General features: G+C 39.1%; 1 protein-coding gene across 2 annotated transcripts in view; it reads right to left on the reverse strand.

Annotated features, from left to right (window-relative positions):
- SEC62 (SEC62 homolog, preprotein translocation factor) overlaps nucleotides 1-13,437 on the reverse strand; it is a 29,673-nt gene extending 16,236 nt beyond the window's left edge. The window contains exons 1-3 of one of the 2 annotated variants that reach the window (XM_033130769.1): nucleotides 13,111-13,437; nucleotides 3,382-3,490; nucleotides 2,250-2,355 (exon numbers count right to left, since the gene is read on the reverse strand). In XM_033130769.1, coding sequence (XP_032986660.1) covers nucleotides 2,250-2,355; nucleotides 3,382-3,490; nucleotides 13,111-13,146 — 251 coding nt within the window. In that variant the 5' untranslated portion in view covers nucleotides 13,147-13,437. The remainder of the gene's footprint in view (nucleotides 1-2,249; nucleotides 2,356-3,381; nucleotides 3,491-13,110) is intronic. The other variant, XM_033130760.1, reaches the window with a different exon arrangement.
- Nucleotides 13,438-25,289: the final 11,852 nt, after the last annotated feature.

The raw sequence follows: 25,289 nt of genomic DNA on the forward strand, positions 1-25,289 counted from the left end.
CTGTAGAATCTTGGCTATGAAGATTAATGGGGGCTTGAGGACCTGGGGAGTACTACATGGTGGACAGGGAATGTGAGGGATATTTATATTGAAAGGCAGCAGGACAGAGGGAGAACCACTTGGGGAAAGTGGCAGGTTATGATCAAATAAAGGAAGAATGAGTGTGTATGTAAACAAGAAGAAGAACGTTACTAGATTGGGAGGTTGGAGATAAAGTCATATGGAGAGTCAGGATGGGGCTAGATTAAAGGTTGCAGAGTTCATACTTGAAATAGGCCATAGAGAGGCATAGAGCATATTAGAAAAGATTGTTTCGTGTATTATCCTACACTGTCCTGTTTTGTTTTTCCTCAGACTCCCTTAAGCCACTTAGTAGCTTCAGCAAATGAGACTGGACAAGTGTCCCTTTGTGCCTTTGTCTGTAGTCAAGCAGAAAACCACGAGGGCTGGCCGTCATGAGGCGTCCATGGGTGTATTAGAAGTGGCTTCGAAGAATTTAGGTAGTTATGCTTTATTTTAGTGCAGAAAGGACACAAACAACCTGACATGCACGGGAATAACATACACAACGGAAAGGGAGTGCATCTCTAGGACAGTCTCTGTACTCAGGTCTTTTGGGCTTTTCCTGTAACAAGGAGTCGAGGCTCTAAAAGATCAAGAGATGTGGATTAACACTGGCTGCTCTCCTCAGAGGACTGTGCTCACCAACCTAGTATTCAAATAATACTGGTTTCTCTGCTATCCAATGAGCATTCCTATGGGACATTTTGTCAGCTGAAGTGGTGTCAAGCAAAGAGTACCCCTCGCTTTTCAAAACTTCGCTTTATTCCACTTTGCTTTCCTGTTTTCGCTACACTAAAGAAATATGAAGAGGATTTTCGCTTTTACAAAAAAAGCTGTTACCGTACTAATGTAGGTCTTTCACAAACTTTCAAGTGAATCCTTCACCTTAATTTCTGCTTTATTAAATGTATTATTATCATTTTGTTGGAGGAGATAGGGTAGCACACAGTGGTTAAGAGAATGGACTATGGAGCCAGACTGTTGAATTTGGAATTCCAGTTCTGACACTTATTAGCTATGTGACCTTGGTTAACTTACCTAACTTGTCTTTTTTTGTATTTATTGCATCTCTTAATTTTTACATCATATGTAAAAAATAAATCTATTTTGAGGCAAGACAGGGAAATTTGCACTTTAATACTGGCTGCTCTCCTCAGAGAGTTGGGCACTTTAAGAGTTCTAAAAACACAAACGGCTGTAAAGGAACATACCAGCTACACCACTGTTAGCTCTGCCCCAACAACGAAATTTTCATTGTTTCTGAAAAGTCCATTTGTAACTCTAGTTTTTGGCAACTACAAATATTAAGAATATTAAATAATTCTTTAACTTTACAGCTTTAGAAGCAAGGTTGTGAAATAGCGGTTTTTAAGAGAAGTCTCATGTGGCCGATACTTTAAATGCCATTACAGAATGTATTAGTAAATTGCTATGTGTACCTCCCTACCAAACATATCAAATAATCTAAAATGTCAAATTCGAACTGATTATTAACTTCAGTGTCACAAAAACAAAATTTGGTTTATCAACATCTTAATAAATATGCTTAATTATTTAAACCAAGAAAAAAAATGGAAGGAAAACCCAGCATATTTATTTCCAAGAGGAAACTGATGTTTGTACACCACTCACCATCAAAAATTTTTTTCCTAAAGGAGAAGTACCTATTATGAAAAACATGGATATGTTACTGAACTGTATGTACTTCATCTTGGAGATGTTGCAGCTGCCTTGATTTTACAGCCACAAAACAGAGAATGGTACCAGCTAAAAGCTCAGTGTCTAGGCACTAAAAAAACAAACAAAAAACCCAGGAACAACATATCTATTAGGAATCCCTGACAAGGTTTGGAAAAGGCTCCCCAACTGTTTACTCTAAAAATGAAAGACTTTTTTGTTTACTGTCGGCACTGGTGTGTGATTTTTACTGCTGACCCTCCAGCTGAGTCAGCATGGCACATGCACAAATTAATAGAACACAAAAATTATAAAAATACAATAACCTAATACCAAATAAACGTATTCCCAGACATACTGAAGAAGACCAGTTGGCATGTAAAAGCTCTGTTGGAGCTATGTTGTAATAACATTACATTTAATAATGAAAATGAGTAAGGAGCTTCAGGACTATGGAGAATATTATTAAATTACTGTTTAGTTATCCTTCACTAAGAAATAAATACTACCTGTTGCAGTAGTCCACCACGGACTCCCTTGTTGTAAATAAAGCTTCTTCTCCTTTCTTGGCCTTTGCCCACTTTGAATCCAAAAGGCAATCCACTGCTTTTGAAGCTAAAGAAGAAATTTATTATTTTAAATTTAGTATACGTGGAAATTTATGTCTATGTAAACAATATTTTATAAGGCAAATTTCAACATTCTGGAATCAGAAAATAAAACCAAGTTCAACAGAAAATTTAAGTCGGACATGATCATGATAAACGGTTCCTCAGAACCTCAATTTGTGAAGCATATTGATAAGCATGTTTTTAAAGTAATCCTGGGAAATAAATGACATTCAAAAATATTCACTAAAGCAAGATAAATTAATGGAGATTTGTTCTAAAGAAAAATTCAAAATAAATGTAAACATCACTCTTATCAAATAATCATAACAAATTGTTGGATAAATAAACCAAAAATCTTCCTCTTCCACAATAATAGAAATTCTGTCATTATGCTTTACTGTCACCCACTGAGGAATAAGCTCCGTGAACAATCTATTACTGTCACTAGAAGAAACTAATTATATTACTTCTGAAGTGAATAGCATGTCAATTTTTCTAAACTTTTAATAACTATCAAAATCATTAATCTAACACTAAAGAAAGATAAAAGAATTTTCCTCTATAATGGCAATTAAATCTTAATGGGTCAGACAGACAAATTCAACCACTATTTATAAATTATGGGGCTATATTATAGATGACATTAGCTTACAATGAGGGTGTTTGGATTATGTGACAATCCAAAACTCCTGAGTTAATTCCAACAGACTTGTTTCATACTGAATTCTACTCGGTTTACAAACAGATTATCTTTAAATACATATTCTAGCTGAATAAAAGGTAGTATTAATACTGAAAATAAACACTATTTTAAAAATTTCCAACAAATGTTATTATAAAACACTTTCTTTTATCTTTTTATTATTGATAGTTTCAGTCATAAAAGGACACAATAGGTTAATTGCCATATGCCCATCACCCAGCTTCACCAATCACACTTGGAAAGCACTTTTAACACATCTATATATCCCAAATTTAGGCATCTTCATAAGATATGTACACTAATATAATTTTACTGATGTAATCCTACCAATAAAATAATCAACCCGGTGACCCATCATATTGGTGGACTTTGTTGGACAGTTGAATCGAAGATACTTGGCTACAGCCTTCTCTTCTTTAGATGGCTCACCAACTTCCTGCAAAGTAAGAATATTAATGTAATGTAATCATTTACTTGAGAAATTCATGCACTGAAGAATAATTTACAGATCTGTTCCGTAAATCTTTTTAAGTGGAGTATAGGCCTTTCTTTCAAGCTTTCTCTGGAGTAGACCTGGTAATATACACAAAAGCCAGGGTGGAGATTTTTTAAATTACATGTTTTTCAAATACAAGTTGATAGAGCCAAACCCTGTCTACCTGTTGGCCTTGTCTGCAAGGCATTTATTCTGAGCTGTTTTTCCAGTATGGTAGCTACACTGTACTAGTTCACCTTCACTCATGCCTGGTCTCTTTTTCTAAGGCACAAAACAATAATTTAAAAGATTAAGCGGTTGCTAAAAGTGAGGGCCCAAATGTCAAAGTAAGTAGAAACAGGTGACATAAATAAATGTTAAATAACAAACAGCCAAAGCTACGTACCCTGAACAATGGACAACAGTTCGTAGGAGTTCTCAAATTAACCAAAGATAGCTGTCCCCTAAGTGTAGGAGCCATGAGCTATCTGAGTTCTGAGACACTGAAGATTTGTATTCCCTTCCCTTCCCCTTGTGGTTGTAAATTCTAGATCCTGTCTGGGACTCCTTTCTTACCTTGTCTTTCTTTTCTCCACTTGTAGGGGTAAAGCAAAAATAAAAATTCAATAGACAGGTAAATTACAATTTTATTTGAAGAACTGTTTATAGAAGTGCACAAAGAGTTTGGGAAAGTCTGCTTTAATCCTTCCTTCTTTCTTCCATTTCTTTCTCCAAATTTCCTATCTATTATTTTCTTCATTGTTTATCCTTCCCCATACTCCTTTATTTCCTTACATTCTGAACTACTTCTTTAATTTGACAGTTCCTCCTGTGTACCTATTTTCCCCAAACATATACTGAAGAAAACAAAGGCAGTCTACTTTAGATGTATCTTATATATAATATCTACTTTTAGAAGTTGTCTTATTGCTGTAAGTTACTGAAACAAAAGTACTATCTTTAATTACATGTTTAAGCATGATACATAGAGCACTCAAGTAATATTTCCAGAAATATATGATCCAAATGTGACTGATTTCAGGAAGGTCTGCTTCTTAAATGAATAAAGAGTCAAATAATAGTAAAGAATTATCTGCCAAGAATCTAGGATACTGAGAACAATTAACGCTAAAGACAGTTATATTTCAGGCAAGACACTCTAACACGAAATAGGAAAAAAATAAACTCCCTAAATCATCTTTTTTCCCCACAAATTTCAAATAAGACTGAATTTAGCTATGTTTGATGAAAATAAGAAACAATTAACAAACCAAGGTTTCAGCTTTAATTTTATCCTGAAAAGGAATAATTTGTTAGATGAAGTAAAAGCCTGTGCTTTGGTTGTTGAGTCACCTGGCAGCTACTTCTCATATTTTTTCTCTTGCATTTCCCAACTCCTCTACTTTCAGTACCGTGTACGAGGTCTGACAATTAAGTTCGCGAACTCATCCTAGAAAAAGTGCTACATACCTCATTGCTGAATATCACTATGGTCACCTTCGAAGTACTCCCCTTGGGAAGCTATGCACTGATGCCAGTGCCTAGTCCACCCTTCAAAGCAATTTTGGAACTCTTTTTCTGGAATGGCCATCAGAGCTGTCGTCATATTACCCTTAATGTCCTGAATGTCATCAAAATGTCTTACTTTCCATAATTCCTTTATCTTTGGGTAAAGAAAGAAGTCATTGGGGGCCAGATCAGGTGAGTAGGGAGAGTGTCCAATACAGTTATTTGTTTACTGGCTAAAAACTCCCCAACAGACAGTGCCATGTGAGCTGCTGCATTGTTGTGATGCAAGAGCCATGAATTGTTGGCGAAAAGTTCAGATTGTTTTCGTCTAACTTTTTCACGCAGCCTTTTCAGCACTTACAAATAGTAAACCTGGTTAACTGTCCAGTTGGTACAAATTTATAATGAATAATCCCTCTGATATCAAAAAAGGTTAGCAACATCGTTTTGATTCTTTATTTGGACTGACGCAACTTTTTTGGTCCTGGAGAATTGGCTGACTTTCATTGTGTACTTTGACACTTTGTTTCAGGGTTATGTACACCCCTGTTTCATCACCAGTGATAACATAGCCCAAAACATCATCTTGCCTCTCCAAAAGGTCTTGGCAAACTTCCACTCTCCTTTGCTTTTGTTCATCAGTGAGCGACTTCGGGACCATTTTGTACAAGCCAAGATTTTCCATTAAGATTTCCCTGTTTCTCTATCGATGTTTACTTGGTCTGCTATGCTTCTCACAGTCAGCCGATGGTTTTGACACACAATTCAACAAATTTTTGCAATGTTTTCATCAGTTCTGCTTGTCACTGGCCTCCCTGACCTCTCTTCATCAGTGACGCGTTCTCTCCCCTCAGAAAAACATTTAATCCATTTGTATATTGCCGTTTTCTTCATGGCATTATCCCCATAAACTTGGACTAACATGTCCCTGATTTCACTTCCACTCTTGCCAAGTTTAACAAGAAATTTAATGTTTGTTCGTTGCTCTAATTCAAGCTCAGACATTCTCGCGACAGGACACAAAAACACACAACAATAATGAACGCCACTCAGCAAGACACCACCACACGTCAACACGAACACAGCTGTGAGACACTGATATACCAAGGTTATGAAACCTCACCGAGCTGTTTGTACAGTGCTGCCAATGTAAGCGCAGGGTGACAAGTTTGCAAACTTAAGTATCAGATCTCGTATAACATCTGTGGGTGCTACAGTTAATACCTAAAATGTGTAAAGCATGATATACCTATACTTTGTTACAACTATCCAAAACAGCAATTGCTATTTTCCAAAATGAGTGGTAGAAAAAATATTTTAGGAGTACACAAAGGAGCAGGATTATTAATGTAGGTGAGAACAACTATGAAAGAACTCTTGATGAGGGAGCTGGATTTTGAAAGATGAACAAGTTCAACGGATAGCATAAACACTGGGGCTGAGAAAGAGCACAAAATGTGGCTCTAGTAGAGACAAGTTAGGAAGCACTGTGAGGTTAAGTATGTATAAGTAGACTAGGGCTAAAGAGTCTTCAAGGCAGTCTGAGAAATTTCAGCTTTACCCTGTAAGTAGCAGAACGACCATTAACAGTTTTTGAATAGGACATAAGTAGAAAAAATGACTTAGATACATTATTTTGGTGCCTGTGTGTAGAATGAATTGGAAAAAAAAATGCACAAGGTGGGGGAACTAGTTATTATTCAAGTAAGATGAAATGTGACACTGGGAATGGGAAGGACTGTGGATATTTGAAACATTTCAAATGCAGAAAAGATAGGACTCAATGATAAAGGATGAATGAAATGGCTGAGTAAAAGTTGTCAGATCTCTAATTTGATCAACTGAAAGGATAGCTTTTCAATAACAGAAATTTGGGAAGAAGGTGATTCTGGGGAAAAAACAATCATATCAACTTTAGTCATGACAAGTCTACACTCATGCTAACACTCAATTAAACCATTTACTGAACACAGGCATAAATGCATTAATCTACTGATTGTTGAAAGAGGCATCACATGTAAAGTCTGGTTATTAGGATACATGAGAAACTGAAAAATCCATTCTATTATTATACAATAGGGAATCTGATACCGTGTTTCCCGGAAAATAAGACTTAGCTGGACAATCAACTCTAATGCGTCTTTTGGAGCAAAAATTAGTATAAGACCCGGTATTATATTACATTATATTACATTATATTATAAAGACCCGGTCTTATTTTATTATAAATTATTTTACATATATAAGAAACATAAAATTGTATATATAAAATCTTATTTTATTACAAATTATTTTATTATTTTCTTAAAATAAGACTGGGTCTTATATTAATTTTTGCTCCAAAAGACACATTAGAGCTGATGGTCTGGTTAGGTCTTATTTTTGGGGAAACACAGTACGCAAACCCACATTTTTAAACCAATTTTAACAATTAACTTCAAGTTCACCAAACTCATTTCCACACTGCAAAATAGACACAAATGGCGTTGATCCTTGAACAATGCGAGATTAGGAGCACTGATTCCCTGTACAGTCGAAAATCTGTTCATAACTTTCGGTTTTCCCCAAAACTTAACTACAGTTGTTCCTCAGTCTCCACAGGGGATTGGTTCCAGGACCCCCTAACAGATACTAAAATACTAAGATGCTCAGTCCCTTGTATAAAATGGTATAGATCAATGCATATGGTCAAAACCATGGATCTATTGGTTGAATCCGCAGATGCAAAACGTGGGGATACCAAGGGCAAACTGTATGTTTGTTGAAAATAATTTGTGGGGCCGGCCCAGTGGCTCAGGTGGTTGGAGCACCATGCTCCTAACACCGAGGCCGCCGGTTGGATTCTCACATGGGCCAGTGAGCTGAGCCCTCTACAGCTAAGACTGCGAACAACAGCTCTCCCTGGAGCTGGGCTGCCGTGAGCAGTGGGAGGTTAGCGTGAGCTGCCCTGGGCAGCTGAGTGCTGCCATGGGCTGCCTTGTGCTGCCATGCATGAGTGGCTGGCAGCCGGCGAGAGCTACTGGAGTGGCCCACCAATGACTGGTGACCGACTGCCTCAGCCGGGTGGAGCGTAAGACTCATAATACCAGCATGGGTCAGGGAGCTGTGTCCTACACAACTAGATGGAGATACCATGGCTTGAACAGGGGTGGGGGGTGGAGGCGGAAGAAAAGGGGGGGGGCAGAAGAAAGAAAATAATTTGTGTATAAATGGACCCGCACAGTTCAATCCCTTGTTGTTCAAGAGTCAACTGCAATTCTATTTCCATTCCTCTGCCCTCCATGGTAAAAGCACTACTAAGTAACAATGAACAGAAGAGACCCAGAAAACATGGACAAAACTTGGATAATCTCTCCCAACTAGATACAGAGTTACTTATCTACTGATACTTTTTAAAAGTATCTTCCCTTGGAATTGTGACTAGAAAAGCAGTGAATTCTATCAAGATATTGGTATAACAGAACTGATACCTTCCTTGCTCCTTGAAGTTCAGATGCTTAAAAAAGTTTTTATTTTCCTTTGTGGAATATTATGAAATAAATGTTCATTGCACCACATATAAGTTACACATATTGTGGGCCGTCTTTAACAAAAAGTATAGCATTTGTGCCATCTGCAGGGGCTTTAAAGCCAGAAAGTTTGTTATACAAGACTACCAAGAGAACATGACCATGGGAAGCTGGTTATATAGAAGATCCTGCCACAGTCTTCACTCTCACCACTCCCCTGATGCAGCCTGAAGGGCATAAAAGTCTTACTCTCTTCCTGTTTATACATTAGACTATAGCACCTCCCCTCTTTTCTTCCTTTTGATGTGAACAAATCTTCAGAATATTTTCATAACTTTTCTAGAAACCTTCTAACAAAAAGTGAAGGCCTTTTGGGAATAGCATGACCCACTAATAAAAGAGAAATCAGCTCATCAACCCTCAAATGAAGAAAACTTTAAATAGCTTGATAAATGAGCTCAAATGTCTTAGAATGAGAAAGCAAAGAACCAATGTTCTGAGGCTGGACTGCCATCTTTGCACCCAAATACCAAGATGCTGGCTGCCGCAACTCACAATCGAAAATTATATACATTGAAAGTTTGGCTAGAACCCTCTTTTTAAATTACTTAACAAATAATATTTTTACTTTAGAATACAGCAACACTCAAATACTAAATGAAATAGGAATTAACAATTTCTAACTATGTATTATTTTAGCCAGTACTTTTTGAGAAAAAAGATTGGATCAAGTCAGTAAGCCATAGGCTTCATGCAATCTTACAAAATTTTTTATTTATAAGGACTTTTTAAATTGCTATGTTCAATAGAAATATGCTTAGTTGATTTGTCAAGTAAATTGCGCAAAAAAAAAGGTTAGTTCACAAACTGAATTTGTATCTTCATATAAACAGTATAAAACATTTGTAAAAATGCAAATAGGTTAACAGAATAACATCTGAAAGATGGAGCAAACCTCACATAAATCATTTGCTTAAAGTCACAAACACATCACTATTAAAGTTCTACAAATCTGTCTTAACTCTGACAGTGTCCTTCTGCAATGCGTCCTTCCTTCACTATTATAAGCCCTCCATTAAACCTCTGGGCGGAGTTTTCACTTAGGACTGGCTTCCTAGGTTCCTTTTCTTTTCTTCAGAGGGTCCCAGAGAGTCAGATTGTACATTACTAAACCTTCTCTTTTGTTCCCTTTTCTGAAATTAAGCATATAGACCCATGCGTAATGTCAGGATTTAACTGCCAGAGGACAGAGATGGGCGCAAAACAAAATTAACTGAGATGCAAGTTATAAAAGTTCTAAAAATTAGTAAGCCATTTAATGTCCCAAAACTCAACCATACTTTACTAAGCAGAATACTAAATGGATGATTCTCTCTTTAGCAGGAACAAGTCATGTTAAGTCTTTATGTCATACCATTTATTATAAAGATTTCATGATTAAAGGATTTCAGAAGAATTTATTTTTATTTTATCAATGGTGAGGTGGACAGAACATTCAACGTAGAATTGAAAGACTTGATCTAAATCTGGTTTTACTACTTTGATGAGGGACCCTGGGTCGTCATATACTAACTTCACCCAACCTGTTTATCTGTAAAATGAGGGTGATGGTTTCAAGCAGTAAGTTTTATACCTAGTAATACTTTTCGATCAAGGCCCTAAATGTAGCTTAAAGGACTATGGAGTGTCGGGATGATGGTAGTGGGGTACTGAAGTGATAGGGCTTTGGGGCTCACCACTCTGTTTATATAAGAACTGCATTTGTGCTAAAGGATTCCAAACAAACCCTACTATTTGAAAATCCTTTTCAACTCTAAAATTTCATGATACTAGGATTCTAAATCAACCTTTCTAGTAAGCAGCATTTTGTTAACCTATAAGCACTTACTTTAAGTTCTTAAAAACTTACCTAATTGCATTTCTTAAATAACTTAAAATTATTTGTTTTCAAATGTTTCATTAGATTGAGATCACTCTCATTTCAGAATCTCAATCATTAAAAGTTCCCAACATAATGTCAATGCTCACTAGCTCACTTCTGGTTTTTAGTGACCAGTAAAGTGAGTCCAAGAAGGAAATGTGACAAAACAGTCCTCTTGCTTCCAACTTTGATGGGATATCACAATCCCTGAAAGTATGCTACCCTAGAAAAAGCAAATGAATTAGCCACCTTCTAAAAATGCTGAACGTGTCTGTATCAATCATTTCCCCCAATGTACAAATTACAATTCAAGGTCACCAAATCTACTAAACATAAAAGTCTTTTCTGAACAGGAAACATCAAATAACAAACAACAGGAAACTCAGTTGATATTACAGAACTTTTGCCCCAAAGTCTTACAATAGAATCTTTTTTGTAACTTAAACTGGACTTTGTCACTATATTTGATCTTTTTGTCTAAAGTGATGCCAATATTATAGAGTGTCTGAGTCTCTGGTGGGGAGTAGAGGGAACCAAGAAAATATATAAGATATTGTATATTTTTAATAATTGGTTAAAGACTGCATAGTAGTACTCCAAGTAGCACTCCCAAGATCTTTACAATATTTTAGCACAGCTATGTAGAAAACTTCGAGGATGGGAAAATAAATGTCAGTTCGATTTAGCAGTATGCAAGCTGATTTATAACAATCAGGTCCTCAAATACTTATCTGATCTTTAAATAAACATTAGTAAGTAAATAGCTATACTTTATGGAACTCACAATCTCATGGTTTATTTAGTGAATGGATAGGTGTTAATCTTTCTTTGGCATATCAGATTGCTTAACAAAAACCAAAACAAACCATCTTAAATCCTTCATCCTTGGGGAAGGGGGAAAAGGAAGGAGTTACATTCTTTTGATGTATTTTTCACAACAACCCTACAACCCTATGAGGTTCCCCCTTTTTTTTTTTTAAGGTAAATATTCCTTTTTACAGATTTGGAAATTGAGGTAAAAAGTTAAGTAACTTGCCCAAAGTTACACAGCTAACAATCAGTGACACTAGGGTACAAACAGGTACAGTCTGGCTCAAGCTTTAGCTCCCAACCACGATTATAAAGCTTCCTAGTCTACTTTCCTATTTAACACAAAATCACAGTTGAAATAAAATAGCTATTTAAAAAGTGAATTAGGATCACCTTCACAACAATATTAAACAACTGCTGAAATTGTAAAAACAGGGTTTGTTAAATAGCATAAAATGTAATGTGTAAATATAAGGAATCTAGTAAGTACAAATTTGACAAATTCAACACAAATTCTAATAAAAGTCTTATATATTCATACTTAAACAATAACACTAAATTTTGAAAGGCTAGGAATAGTATAATTAGAAATTTCTTCCATAATACCCTTAAGCCTTGGTTTTATGACCTGTCTGAATTCAGGGGAATTTGTCTCTTTATGATCCCCTTTCTACCCTCTTTGAAACTACTTTTTTATTTCTGCCCAATTCCAAAATTCCAAATTTACTGATCACTAGCATCTTTTTTTCTAGCACTCCAAAGTTTTCAGAATTTTAACTCCAGTCACCTGTGGTGCAAGCCCATTAAGTAACAGTTTTGTTTTTGTTTTAAATGGAGGAATAAAACATTCGACAGAAAAAGTCATTCTGAACAAAGAAATAGTAAGGAACAGAGATACAATAATGAGTGTAACAATTTGTGATTAGTATATTAACAATTTACAACATGCTATCAATTTATGATGACATATCAAGGTTTCTAGGCCCATGAGCTGATGAGGCAACGGACATCCTGACTCTACGATGTGCCACATATGTAATCCTCTTGGTAAAGAGCAAGAACAACAGGGGAGGAATCGCTGGGATGAAATGCACAGATGACATGCATGTGGAATGAACGAGGGATGTTATGTAGGTTATGAGGATGACACACTGTGCAAGGTTTCTGGGCGCGACCAGCTCGTTACAGTATCAGCGCGGATGTGTTTGTTTATACTGTGTCTCCCAAAAGAAAGCTGGAGAGCTTCAATTGGACCATTAACCTAACAGCATTGAGGAGAAATGATGGTAAACGCAAGTGAACATCTGGCCAGGCAGGCAGCTCGCCGCCCAGGCCCCGGGGACAGCTGACCAAACACAGAGCACTCCCCCTTCCACCGTCCTTCTGTTTGCGCACAAAGAACTGGCTGCTTTAGGTCAGCCTCCTCCTTCTACCCTAATTACCGTGGCCTTAATTTCGAGAGCGTTACGGCGAGCGGACGGGGTCGGGAAGGGAGGCGAGGAGGCCGGGGAGGGTCGCCGGCAGAGCCGGGAGGAGGCTGACCACCCAGCGCAGGCCGGGGCGGGCGCGGCCTCGGGAACCCCGGGCCGCCGACGCCAGCGCGGCGCCTCCTGCTTTCTGCCGCTGTCCCAGCGCCTCGGCCACAGGCTCCGCCGCCGCCACCACCACCCTCCCTCGGGCCCCTCACGACGACGCAGCCGGCGGCCGGCGGCCTCGCGGCGGAAGCCCACCCCACCCCGCCGTCGGTTTCGCTCGCCTTTTCAGGGGGCTTTCCCCGCTCCCTCCACTTCCGAGCGCCCCGAAGCCCCTACCCCCGGACTCGACTTGGCTACCTGAATCCGCTTCTTGTGTCGCCTGCGTTCCGCCATGTTGGCCGCTCCGCCCGGTTCCCTCTGACGTGGAGCGAGGAGAGGGCGGTGGAAACCTCGCGAGAGCGTCCCGCAGGTCCCGTTATGTAACCCGCCGGCTGGGGCCCTGCGAGGGTGGGGAGGCGGGCGCGAGGCCGGACCCCGGGCAGGCCCGGCGGGACTCGGCGGCGCCCTCTCTCCCCTCCCCTCCGCTCCCTTTGTTGCGGGAACGGGAAGTCGCTGGGAGCAGCAGGAAGTTGAGAGGTGAACCAGGGAACAGGAGGGTTGGAAAGAGTCTTGGCTGTCAAACGTGACTGAGCATCTGCATCACCTGGGAAGCTACTCAAATACAGATTCCCGGGCCCCACCCCCTCAGAGTCACTACGTTGGGAGTGGAGCCTTTCACAGAGCGATTCGCTGAGAGCTCCGGGAGGCTAGACGTCTCTGACTGTGGCACTTCCTATCTGGAGTGGAGCCCTGCCCCACGCATGACCCACGTGCAAATTCTATAAACCCCATTTTAAAGATGGGAAAACCCAGGGAACTGCGGCGATGGGAACTGATTTATCCAATGCTCCACAGCTGGTAGATGGCCGAGCCCAGATTTAAGTCAATTATCTTTTCCCACACAATATACAGGGTGGTAGGGCTCATCGAAGACAAGCTTTGGATTCTCTATTCCGTGCTCCAAGTTACTTCTTAAAACTCACCTTTCGAAGCCAGGAGTCATAACTCGAGGGAAGTACAACCAACTAGTGAGACAAATAGGAGAGAGTCTAAGAAATTGGGAATGAAGAAGACTGCAGCGTACTTCGCGGATGGTGAATTACTGTTAAAACTATTGTTATTTTAGAGCCACCTAGACCAAAGAGAATGGGCTTACATTGCTAGTAAGTGTTTAGATAGAAATTCCATGGCGATTTTAAAGCATTTTCAATTGTAGAAATCTGGGGAAATACAGAAAAGTAAGATGAAGAAAGTAAAACTCCTAATTCTACTGCCCAGACCTGTTATTATTTTAGTTTATTTTCCTCTAGTATTTATTCCTACTTTGTGTGTGTATTTGTATTTATATATTTTCCCTTTTCCCCCAGTTTGAGATCATACTGGATGTGTAATTGGTAACCTTTTTTTCACTTAATGTTATGTTACAAGCGTTTATTATATTATTAAAAAATTCTTCAAGTTTCCCATATTATATATGAACCTAATAAAAATTGAATGTGTAATTAAGGCAAATCATGGTATCTTGATGCCTAATCTTTTATAAAGTAAGATAGCTAAAGTTCTTGTTTGGACTATGCAATTCTGTACTCAGGGAACAGGATTAGCAAACTGTTTAGCTCCTTTCCCCTCTATAACCTACAATTAGAGTGTGTGGGGTCAAGGAGGGGGTAAGACAAAAGTTATGATTCTTACCAATTAAGTCAAAATATAACATAGGATATGAAATGTCTATTTCCCTCAGTCCCTCTCCCCCTCCAAAATGATGGATCTGTTTTGTACTGTTCCATTTGGAGAACACTGGATTCTTTTCATAGGAGAGCTGCTCTATAAATGAAAATATTGCATTCAAATAGATACTGAGTGCCTACTAGATGCAAAATGCTAGGTGAGGACGAGGATGGGGATCAAAAATCCTTTGTCGACACCGACTCCCTCTGAAACTACTGGCTTACCACCTTTGTCTTCAGAAGAGCCTTAATTTTCTATCCCCATGTCTTCACTGACATTCACTTCTTAGATTACAACAATTTGGTTTCTACCTCCACCATCTATTAATAATTTATGTTAAATCCAGTGACTCCTTTTTGGCTAGCATCTTATTAAGCATTTGACAATACTGGCAACTCACTTCTTGACTTATTCTTTTTCCTTGGTATTTATGATATTAGGTTCTTCCATCTAATTTCTCTTTGGCTCCTCTCTCTTTGCCCAGCTCTTAAATGTTCCTGGCTACCATACATCCATGCTTACTTCTTCCTTCTCTTTATACATTCTGGGGATTCTCATTGATGCTAACAGCTTAATTCCAAAATACTGAGTAAATGTTTACTTCCAGCCGTCTTCTGGATATCTCCCGAATTTCCAACTAGGAATCACCACTTCCCCCACAAAACCTGCCCCATTTACTGCATTTTAAAACTCTGATAGTCGCATCATTGTTCCCTCAGTTACTCATGATTAGAAACCTTAGAGGTATTGCAACCATGCCTCTCTGCCAATCAGTCACCAATCCTATTGATTCTACACTGAGATGTTTGGAATTCTTTCCTTCCTCATCATTCCTACTGATGTTGTTTTCATCAGCTCTTTATCATTACCTACCTGAACTATTGTTGCAAAAGCCTCCTATCATTCTTCACAACTCTACCCACTCTACCCTCAAGACCACCTTTCATTCTCTTATTTTACTAACCACTGCCCTCACCTACCAATACTCCCCAACTGTGTACAGCAGCAGTAAGGATGGCTAATGTTCTCATCCAAGTGTAAAATTTCTGGATCCTCCTTCCATTTAATATTTATATAAAAATAGCTCAAACACTCTACCCAGGACCTCATTTATATCTTTGATGGAGGTAGTGGGGAGTTTCGCCTAGCCATTTCTTGCTCTGATTTCTCTTTGAATTTGCCATCTCACTCCTAACATTTGACTTTTATTTCTTTCCCAAATGAGGAGCATTGCCCCTCTTCCTTTCTTTTGCCAAAGCAAAAGTTCTCTTTACCTCTGGGCTGTTTCACTTCTCTCTAGCGCTGCCTCTGAAACTCAGAATTGCTGCATAGAGTAGAGAAATTGAAGTCTTCGCTCTTTACTAGATTCCTTTGGGCACATAAATTTAAAAACTCTTTACCATGCTCTGCTAAACAAAGGATCCTCTGTCTGGAGGACTGATGAATAGATGAGGACTTTAAAAAATTCAGTTTCCTGGGGCCTACCATCCCAGTAAGTGGAAGAGAATGGTATGTAGAAATGTATTTCCATTGATCAGACTTATGTAAAATGGAAACTGATATATTCAGTGTTTTTTTTTTGTTTTAAATAAAACTTTCTCTGGGTCCTTTATGTGTTAAACATACATATGTTACTAAATTGGAAAGAAAAAAGTTATAGGGAAGTATAACAAATAATGACCAAGCTTTTTCTGGGCATGGTTTTTATAAAAGCATTTTAAAATATGTGAGTTAATAAAGTCAGTGACTTAATACTATTATCACAAGGAAAAATTAATTTGATATAAATATAATTAATATAAAATAAAATACAGTAAGCCTAATTTTATTTGAAAATTGATTTAATATTTGTGAGTTGATTCTTTAGACTTCCATTCAAGAAATAGCATAAAGAAGACAGTGAGTATGTATTATTGAAAAACAAGCATAGATATTTTGTTTTGAAAAAATATAATACATAAATTTTAGACTAAGAACATTTAAAAAGTCACTGTCTTTTTAACTGAAATGGTAATTGTTTTGTCATTTCAAACAGACATACATGTTCATCGTGTCATTCTCATTCACATACAGGATAGTCATGATTTCCTTATCTTTGATTTATTAGTTAGGATTCAGTGCAAAAAGAAAAAGGAACTAATCTAAGTATTTTAATAAGAAGGGGACCTAATGAGGAGAATTACATGTTTCCAATATTGTTGAAAGGTTGGAGGAGCAGGCTTAAGTCTGGACCTGTCTGAATGACTGCCAGAACCCTGCAAAACCTATCAGTCAGGGAGATTGCTACGTTTTGGGAGTCACGAGTCCACAATAGCAACACTAAGTTCAATAAACTACTAGGATGGCTGTAATCCAGCTGTCAGGAAGCCAGGATCGTAAGTGGTTGCCAGCACTGTCATAATACAACTACCTCTTAACTCCCATGATCAAGAGTGGATACAGTGAGGCTTTAGAAAACCCCTGTGTCTCCATGACTTTGCTTGCCTGCAGACTGACAGCCAGTAGCAACAGGAAGAAGGCCTCATCATCACTTTTGTCTTCGTGATGTCCTCTCAGTGCATTGAATTAAAACCACAACTCTAGTTGCAAGGGAGTCTGAGAAATGAAGACTTGAGCTTTCCATTCCCTGCTGTGTGCCAGTTGACCATATACAACCACTATCTTTTTCCTGGGAATCAGCCGGTTCAGGCCCACCTCTCCTGCTTCATCTTGAGCACTGTGAGACCACACTTCTCCCCCTCATCCCCATCCCTCCATATGCACGTTCAGACCCACATATTTCCTGTTTTTTTCCTTCCCCTTCCCACTCGGTATACCCTTCAAGGGTCAGGTAACATGTCACCTCCATGGTGAAACCTTCCCTAAATTCTTTCTTCAGCAGACTCATCTGTTCCTTTTCCTGGGCTCCACCAACATTTTGTACAATCCTTGCTATAGTATATATAATTTATGTTGTAATTCACTGTTTTTATTTCTAGCAGACTGTGAACCCTTCAAGGGCAGGTATAGGTCTCATTCTACTGTTCTCAGTGTCTCAGTGCCTGGGTCAGAGTGCGTGGGTGTCGATGGAGTGAAGAATGAATGATGACAATGACATCGTCCTTATCCTCTGGAGTCTTAGTAACTGAGAGAAATATACTTCTAGGCAGACAAGATAATTAGGAAGTCTTCACTAGATCCCAAGGCCTCTATTATCTAGAGAGTCCTCTGTGGAATTTACAGGAAACCAATTTAATAAAAGGCTTCCCTAATTTTGGGTGAGGAAGCACTTCCTTGTTGTCTTACCTGAGAGCGGAGACATGAGGACCCACCTTCTAAACCTACCTCTAACCCAGCAATTTGAGAGGAAATGCAGGGTTTGGCAAATTCTAAATCCCCCACATTAAAACCTTTTGGACTAAGAAAGGCAGCTAAACCTCATAGGTGTATTAATATACCTAGAACTTGTTTTCTGTGTGAACCCAACATCTCTGAAAATGAGAAGAGAGGAGAGGGATGGCAAGGGTAAGGAACAAGGGCTCAACTGGCACAGAATTCGTGGAACTGAAGTCAGAAAGAACAAGAAAACCAGGACTTCTAGACCTGGACCTCACATGGATATCGGGAGAAAACTCTTAATATTTTTTCCTTCTTATATTGGCCTCAGATCATTTTCAGACTTGTTCTCAAATACTAATTCAGTAATGCTGATTTCTTTGAAATGAAAAGAACAGTAGGCCAGTAGATATTATGGAGTGAATATTTTAAATTTAGGTAATTATCTAAATAATTTGGTGGAGGCTGTGGTAATTATGGGTCTACCATGAAATTAAAGCTATTAATTAGTCCATTATTTTTGTTATATGTCTATATAAGAAACTACTAAACTCTAACATTGTATATTCCTAGGTGACATGTAAGATATTCTGCTTCCTGTGGCTCCAATTATTGTTTGATTTTCCTCCATGTTGCTTCCAAGTTATGCAGGGTTTCTCCCCCACCCCTGTAAATGAACACAGTACATTTGAAGTGATGTATTTCAGAGCAAACAGCAAAAAAGGGATAGATTCCTTTCCTAAGCTCTACTTCCTAAGGAAAGGGATTTAGGGGTCTTGATTTTTCATCTGCCAAATGGAAAACTTTCGTTTTCCATCTGCCTTCCACCCAGAGAGTCAGTATATTTAGTGCTTGACTATCATAATAAAAGTTCTCAGCAAAGGTCTATTCACATTGTTCCAGGACAGACCAGGATTACCTAAATACTCTCACATATAATTGCTATTCTGACCTTCAGCTTTTGGTAACAAAATAAATACTGAGACCTAGAATGTGCTTTTAAGAATTGCTTGAATAATCCTACACGTGACCAATCGAAGGCAACCTGTCACTCTTAAATTCCAGAGTGAAGATATTTATTTTAATTAATATATATATTTTACTGTCCACAACCAATGTTTAATAAGTGAATTTTGCTCAGCCATAGTTTTAAAGTTTATTTTTAATTTTTTACAATTATTAATTTTGAAATGTTTTCAGACTTATGAGAAAGTTGCAACAAAATAGTATGAAGAATTCCCATTTACTTTTCACCCAGCTTCTACAAATATTAACATGTTATGTAACCACCGTACCATTTTTCAAAACAGGAAATTAACAGAGTACTACTAAGTAATCTAGAGACCTTATTCAAATTTTGTCACGTCCTTCTAATGTACTTTTTCTGTTCAGGATCCAGTCCAAGATCATGCGTTGTATTTCGTTTTCCTGGTCCATTCGTCTTTAATCTGGGTCCAGTCCTCAGTTATTCTTTGTTTTTCTTTGACTCTTTGAAGAGAACTAGTGAGTTTTTTTGTAGAATGTTGCTCAATTTGGTTTGTCTGATATTTCCTCATGATTACGTTCAGGTTACACATTTTTTGGCAAGAATGTCCCAGAAGTAACATCGTGCCCTTTTCAGTGCGTCCTATCAGGAGGAATGTAACCGATGTGTCTCATTATACATGACGCTTACTTTGATCGCTTAGTTAAGGTGGCATCTGCCAAGTTTCCCGACTGTAAAGTTACTGTTCTTCCCTTTGAAATTAATAGGCATCTAATGAGGGGATCTTTTGAAACTATGTAAATAGCCTGTTTTTCATCGTACTTTTGCACACTAATTTTAGCATACATTAATTATTTCTGCCTGAAATAATTATTACTGTCATGCTTGCCAAATGGCGATTATCTATTTTCATCATTCCTTCTACATTTATTACTAGGGACAGTACTGTAGGGGAGGGTTTATTTTTTTACGAATTTAATTATTTACTTGTTAAATTATCAGTTTGGCTTGACCCTCGAGAGACCATCACTTAAGAATGGTTTGTGAATGAAAGTTAACAGGGTGACCTCCGGGCACTGTGCTCTCTCCATCCCGCCCCACAAGAACGACTCCCTTTTATCACATCTGTGCAGCTAAATTTTTTTTGAGGGAGGGTGGTCTGGAAAAGAGCTCGTGTGGTTTTGCGGACATGACCGAGGCAACATCTCTCACAATGAATCTGTTTTCATCCACAAATCTACACCAGGGCTTTACCTCTTTCCCAGAAAAAGACTTTAAACTCTAAAGGCAACATGTGTGATGGAGTGGGGTGGTCCTCAATAGGGCCAGAGTTTGGGAAGGAACAACATGGGGCATGAGAGCAATGGGAGCTTCTTCTAGGAGAAGAAGGAGCCTAGACCAGCAAGCCAGACCCAGAAATAAAGCACAAGCTTCAGAGGGGTGGTGATTTAGGATCAGTGCTGTAGAACTCACCTCCACACAGACCTCTGACAGAAGGTATGACCCTTGGGAAAAGTTGCATAGTGTGTTATTTAAAAGAACTGTGAGACTGAATGCTCTAACACTTTGGGTCCAAGCAACCTTGGGACCCTGTACTACTGGACCTGAGTGTATCCCAGAGGGAGTTACACACATAGTCACTCAGAGACATTGCCAGCCAAATCCCAGGACAAGGGAAGCTGCATGCCCATTAGCTCAGGGACTCTCTGCCTCTTGAAGGAAAGGACCAGGAGCAGAGGTGCTGGATGTCTGTCCTGGGGCTGGCTTGTAACACTCAGGTCTTCCCCTTCCAGAGGTAGAGGATGAACAGGTAATGCCAGCAGACATTCTTCTTACTTCCTATGGGGGAAGTATTACAAATTACAACCATACTATCTTTTTCACTTGTCAGGCTAACAAAGATGAAAGTTTTGATAAAACTGTGTTGGTGGGAGCTGGGGCTACAAGCACTCACTCTTTGCCAGCAACAGTGTAAGTTTTTAGTTACGTGAGAAAAAAAAAACAACCTCCCAAACGTAGTATGTTTACATTTGCCTAAACAAGAGTAAAAAACAAAAATAGATGTACATTTTGCTTATTACAGGAGGGCAATTAGTGTCTGGAAGAAAAGGTTGGAACAGAGGTTTATCACTATATACCCTCTTGAGCCATGTGACTATATGCACTAATTTTTTTTAACAATAACATTTCAATCTTTAAAAGCAACAGAAGTAGGAGGAGCAGCAGCAGCAACTATGGTTGAAGACAGAGGACTGTTTTACCAGCCAAGCTAAGCAGCAGTGGCTCCCCTCCCACCCCCCCAATGCAGGGACAGGAGGGCCCGTAGTTAAGCACACATCCAATTTGTCCCACAGGAATGGTAGCAGAGTCAGCAAGGCCTGGCTGAGACCCTCCGTATCAATAACAAAACTTCCAGCCAGGCCCAGCACCGTGTGCTACGAGCACAGGGGCAACACGTCCCAAGCTAGAGGAAATGAGTGAGAACTGGGTGCATTTCACCCATCTTGGGAGTGAACAAACCTGTTCTGATTGATCATTTGGAAAAAGCAGGCACTCTGGAAGTGGTGAATTGCAAAGCCTCGGTACACTTGAGTGGACAAACTTCCATGAGCAGGGTTTTCCAAGCCTAGTTCCCTCAGGCCGCCTGTACCACGCTTAACCCACCCTCTGCTTCGACAGGCTGACGATGCATGTGCAGGAAGGAGACCTCAGCATAGCCCACATCATGTTGGAAGCATCTCATTTCTTAAATGCTCTCAAGGAATTGGCATAGGGTTTTTAAATGGGTCTGGGCTTGCTGGGAAGGACTGGGTAGATGGTAATAGTTCAGAATCCCTTTCTACCCAGACACGTGAGTCACTAATCATTTTCTTGCCTCAACCTGTTTTGCCATTAGGTTTTCTTTTGCTTCAGTTGTTAAGTTCTTCAGAGTGCCAAGTGGGCTGTGCTCAGGTGTTCTCGAGCCCAAAGCCGAAGTGTCCTTGGTGATCTCTAGTCTCCCCCAGAGCTGTGGCCTTGAGGAAGCTCTGGCTCAGTGAGAGCACAGGCAGGGAGGGGATTGTTCCTGTATTTGCACGGCCTGCCTTACCCCATCTACTGCCTCTGGAGCAACAAGGGTTTGGCACTCATTCTCATGGTTACATTACTCTCTTGTTTGTTATGCCTGTCCGTGCTAAATAAGGGACAAATTGCTGTCATGGGCATAGCATGGAACAACAGAGACACACTAACTGGTTACCCAAAGAAGAGAAGAAGGAGAGAGTCAAAATCGTTTTTAAAATCTTTTTCTAACTTAGAAAGTGTAAAAGATAATTTTTCTGAGATAAGGTCAGCTGTGTTAAATCTAGTACAAGTATTTCAATTTAATGGGGGCAATTGTTCATTGTTCACAGAGAAAAACAAAGTACTGGAAATAATGAAAAACTTTCAAGCACACTTCCTGTTACCTTGTTCTATAACTTTGATATTATAATGTTACCAGAAACATTGTGTACACTGTGAAAACATTGTGAAATCTTTTAATTTCAAAAAATCAAAACTGTTGTAGGTTTTGCTGTCTTTGGTTCCTATAAATTATTCACTGGACATGCCCGTGACCTTCCTCAGACTCTCCATGATATGAAATGGGCAGGAAGAGCCAGCAAGCTTTTGGGATCAAAGGTACAGCAATTGCTATACCACCTCCAGCATCACAAGACAGAAAATACCTGGTTTGGACTTTCTATTATCCATCAATTTACTGAACACCTACCCTGTGGGGACCCCGTGAGATACTATGAACCAAAGATGAAAACAATGATGTGAAAGATGTAAATGATGAGCTCATTATTTATTTTCCCTTTAGGTTCCATATATCTCAGTGGAATTAGTGTTTGCTTTTGGCCTCTGAAAATTCTCATTTATTTGTCTCAAATGTTTATAGAGTGCTAAGACAGGATTCAGAAACAACTGGGCCCAGTAAACTACTTTCCTCATTCTTTAAGTGTTCTTAACAGCAAAATGGAGCAAGAAAACTTCCTTTCATCCCTCCACACACAGATTTAATTATATTATAACCAAGGTAACAATCTGATTAATAAAGTTCCTTCCAGTTCAAATAGCCTCAATGGTGTCATTTGAGCCACAACACTGGCTTGAAATGAGACAACTATATTTTTCAGTTACATGATTCAATAAATTTCATTGATGATTTAAGCTGGTTTGAGTTGGGTTTTCTAAGTGTGTGTGTGTGTGTGAGAGAGAGACAGAGAGAGAGAGAGAGAGAGAGAGACAGAGAGAGAGAGAGAGTCAGTATCCTGGCAGGACATGGCAGGAATGGCACACTTAAACAGAATTTAATGAAGCACCATTTACATATGTGTGGGTGGGGTTAAGGGCAACCAATAAGAAACAGCAATAGCAGGGAACTATCTCCTCGCTAGGCCTGATAGGGGAGGGGCTGGTTTCCCAGAGTCAGGAGCTTGGGGAGAACCATAGCTGAAGCTACTAGAGAGGATTGCCTGACCGGAGCTGTGGTCTTCATGAGGAAAGCAACCTTGCAACGAAGCAACCCGAGGAATAAATACTCACGCTTCTTTCCTCCCACTCCTTCTCCCTCTCCTGTTGGTGTTTCCCATTGGCCAAACCCAAGTGGGAGCCAGAGGAAATGAAGGCCATTTGATGCAGTCTATTGAACCCAGCCGCTTGGGGCACTGTGCATGGTGGAGAGGGGTGGAGAGAGAATCTGGAAAGGCCATGGAAAACATTCATTATCCTTTGATTCTAATATATTTTGTACAATGCATTTGGGACTCTAGAGAACAGTTAATAATCAAAAAATGACTATTATATGATCATTACAACATACGATTCAATCCTATTTGTTAAGTATTCATTGTTGTGGGTGCTTTGAAATAGTGCAAGGAATTTAGAAGTCATCGTTGCTGCTCTCAAGGGGCTAAGAACCAAAAGGGTGAGATGAGTTAAATGAAAACCAAAATTATCAGGCTACAAAAATATAAAAATGCAGGCGTTAGGCATGAGCCAGTCAGTGTATCCAACCCTCCTGGCCACAGGGATTGGACACTGAGCCAAAGGAACCAATGAGACTGAGTGACTCCCAGGACTTGGACTCTATTAGAAAGAATAGAAGTAGACATATGCTCTTCCTTTCTACCCATGATTTGAGAGTATTAGGTCTGGACAGCTACAGGCCTTTCAGTACCGGGAGAGGAGGCCCTGGAGCTGTTTAGAAGCCACTTTTATAGACCCTACAGATCAAGTCAAAGGAAGGCAGCACAAGGAGAGAGTGGATCCTTGGTGACATCGCTTGAACCACTAGATAAGCCTGGCCTGAAGCCAGATCTCTAGACTTTTTAGTTACAATATCCAAAGAGTCCTCTTTGTGTTTTAATCCAGTGTGAATTGGGTTTTCTGTCATTGGTATCATAGAGCATCCTAACTGATACAGGATCCTAAAACAAGGCCACTGAAACAAAGTGCTATTTTTCAATAAAAGATTTTAATGTTCACGAAAAGTGTTGGAATCTTCACAAGAATTCTTGTATTGTTATTCTTTATCTTGAATTTTAAAACAAAGCCATGATTTACGAATTAACAAATATTTCAGGGATGGTAGTCATAAGAAGTCACCCAATCGGACCATTCTCTTTGGAAAATTCTCTGTAAGGGAAGTAGTGCTTAGAATCTGTTCTCTGGATGTTATATGCCTAAAGAGTTGATGCGTGTAGACAAAGGCTGGTGAATAATGATTTTTTTAATGCCTCTGACATGAGAGTAGTCATCAGGCGTGAAATGAAGGCTTTTTTTCATATGCTTCCAGGATTAAAAACGTTGCCTTTTATAGATTTGTCCTTTGGAGTTGCTGACATCCCTTTCAAGTACAACCTGTACAATTAGAGGTCAACTGGTTCTTTCTGATTCGTGTGCTGTGAATCTTTATTTATTTGCACAGTTAAGTTAGTGGTTTGAGTGGCAAACCATTGATGTCAATATAAAGCACATTATATTAACATAAAGCAATTATGATGTTAATATAATTTAGGAAAAGCTGAGCGTTAAAGGATTCCAAACCAACTCTTAGGCTACGAAAGTAACTCCGATCTCATAAAACAATAAACCACCTGATCATCACCTAATTAAACAAACAGGCAAACAAAAACCCAAACAAACAGAACACGGTAACCTAACATGGACAAAATTTCTTTCTGCTGTTGTGAATAAAGTTAGTGCTATTTGTTCAGTGTCTGGGGACCTAAATGTGTGTCTGAAAAGAAAATGTTTTTATAGTAGAAGTCTGCAATTAAAGTCTTGAAAATATGAGGAACTGTTTTTAACTACTGTTTATTAAATTGCGCCAATGCTTTTGTGAACATTTACAGGTGAAAGAAAACTGCAGCAAAGTTCTATT

Source organism: Rhinolophus ferrumequinum, chromosome 2 (assembly GCF_004115265.2).
Source record: "Rhinolophus ferrumequinum isolate MPI-CBG mRhiFer1 chromosome 2, mRhiFer1_v1.p, whole genome shotgun sequence".
Classification (NCBI taxonomy): Eukaryota; Metazoa; Chordata; class Mammalia; order Chiroptera; family Rhinolophidae; genus Rhinolophus; species Rhinolophus ferrumequinum.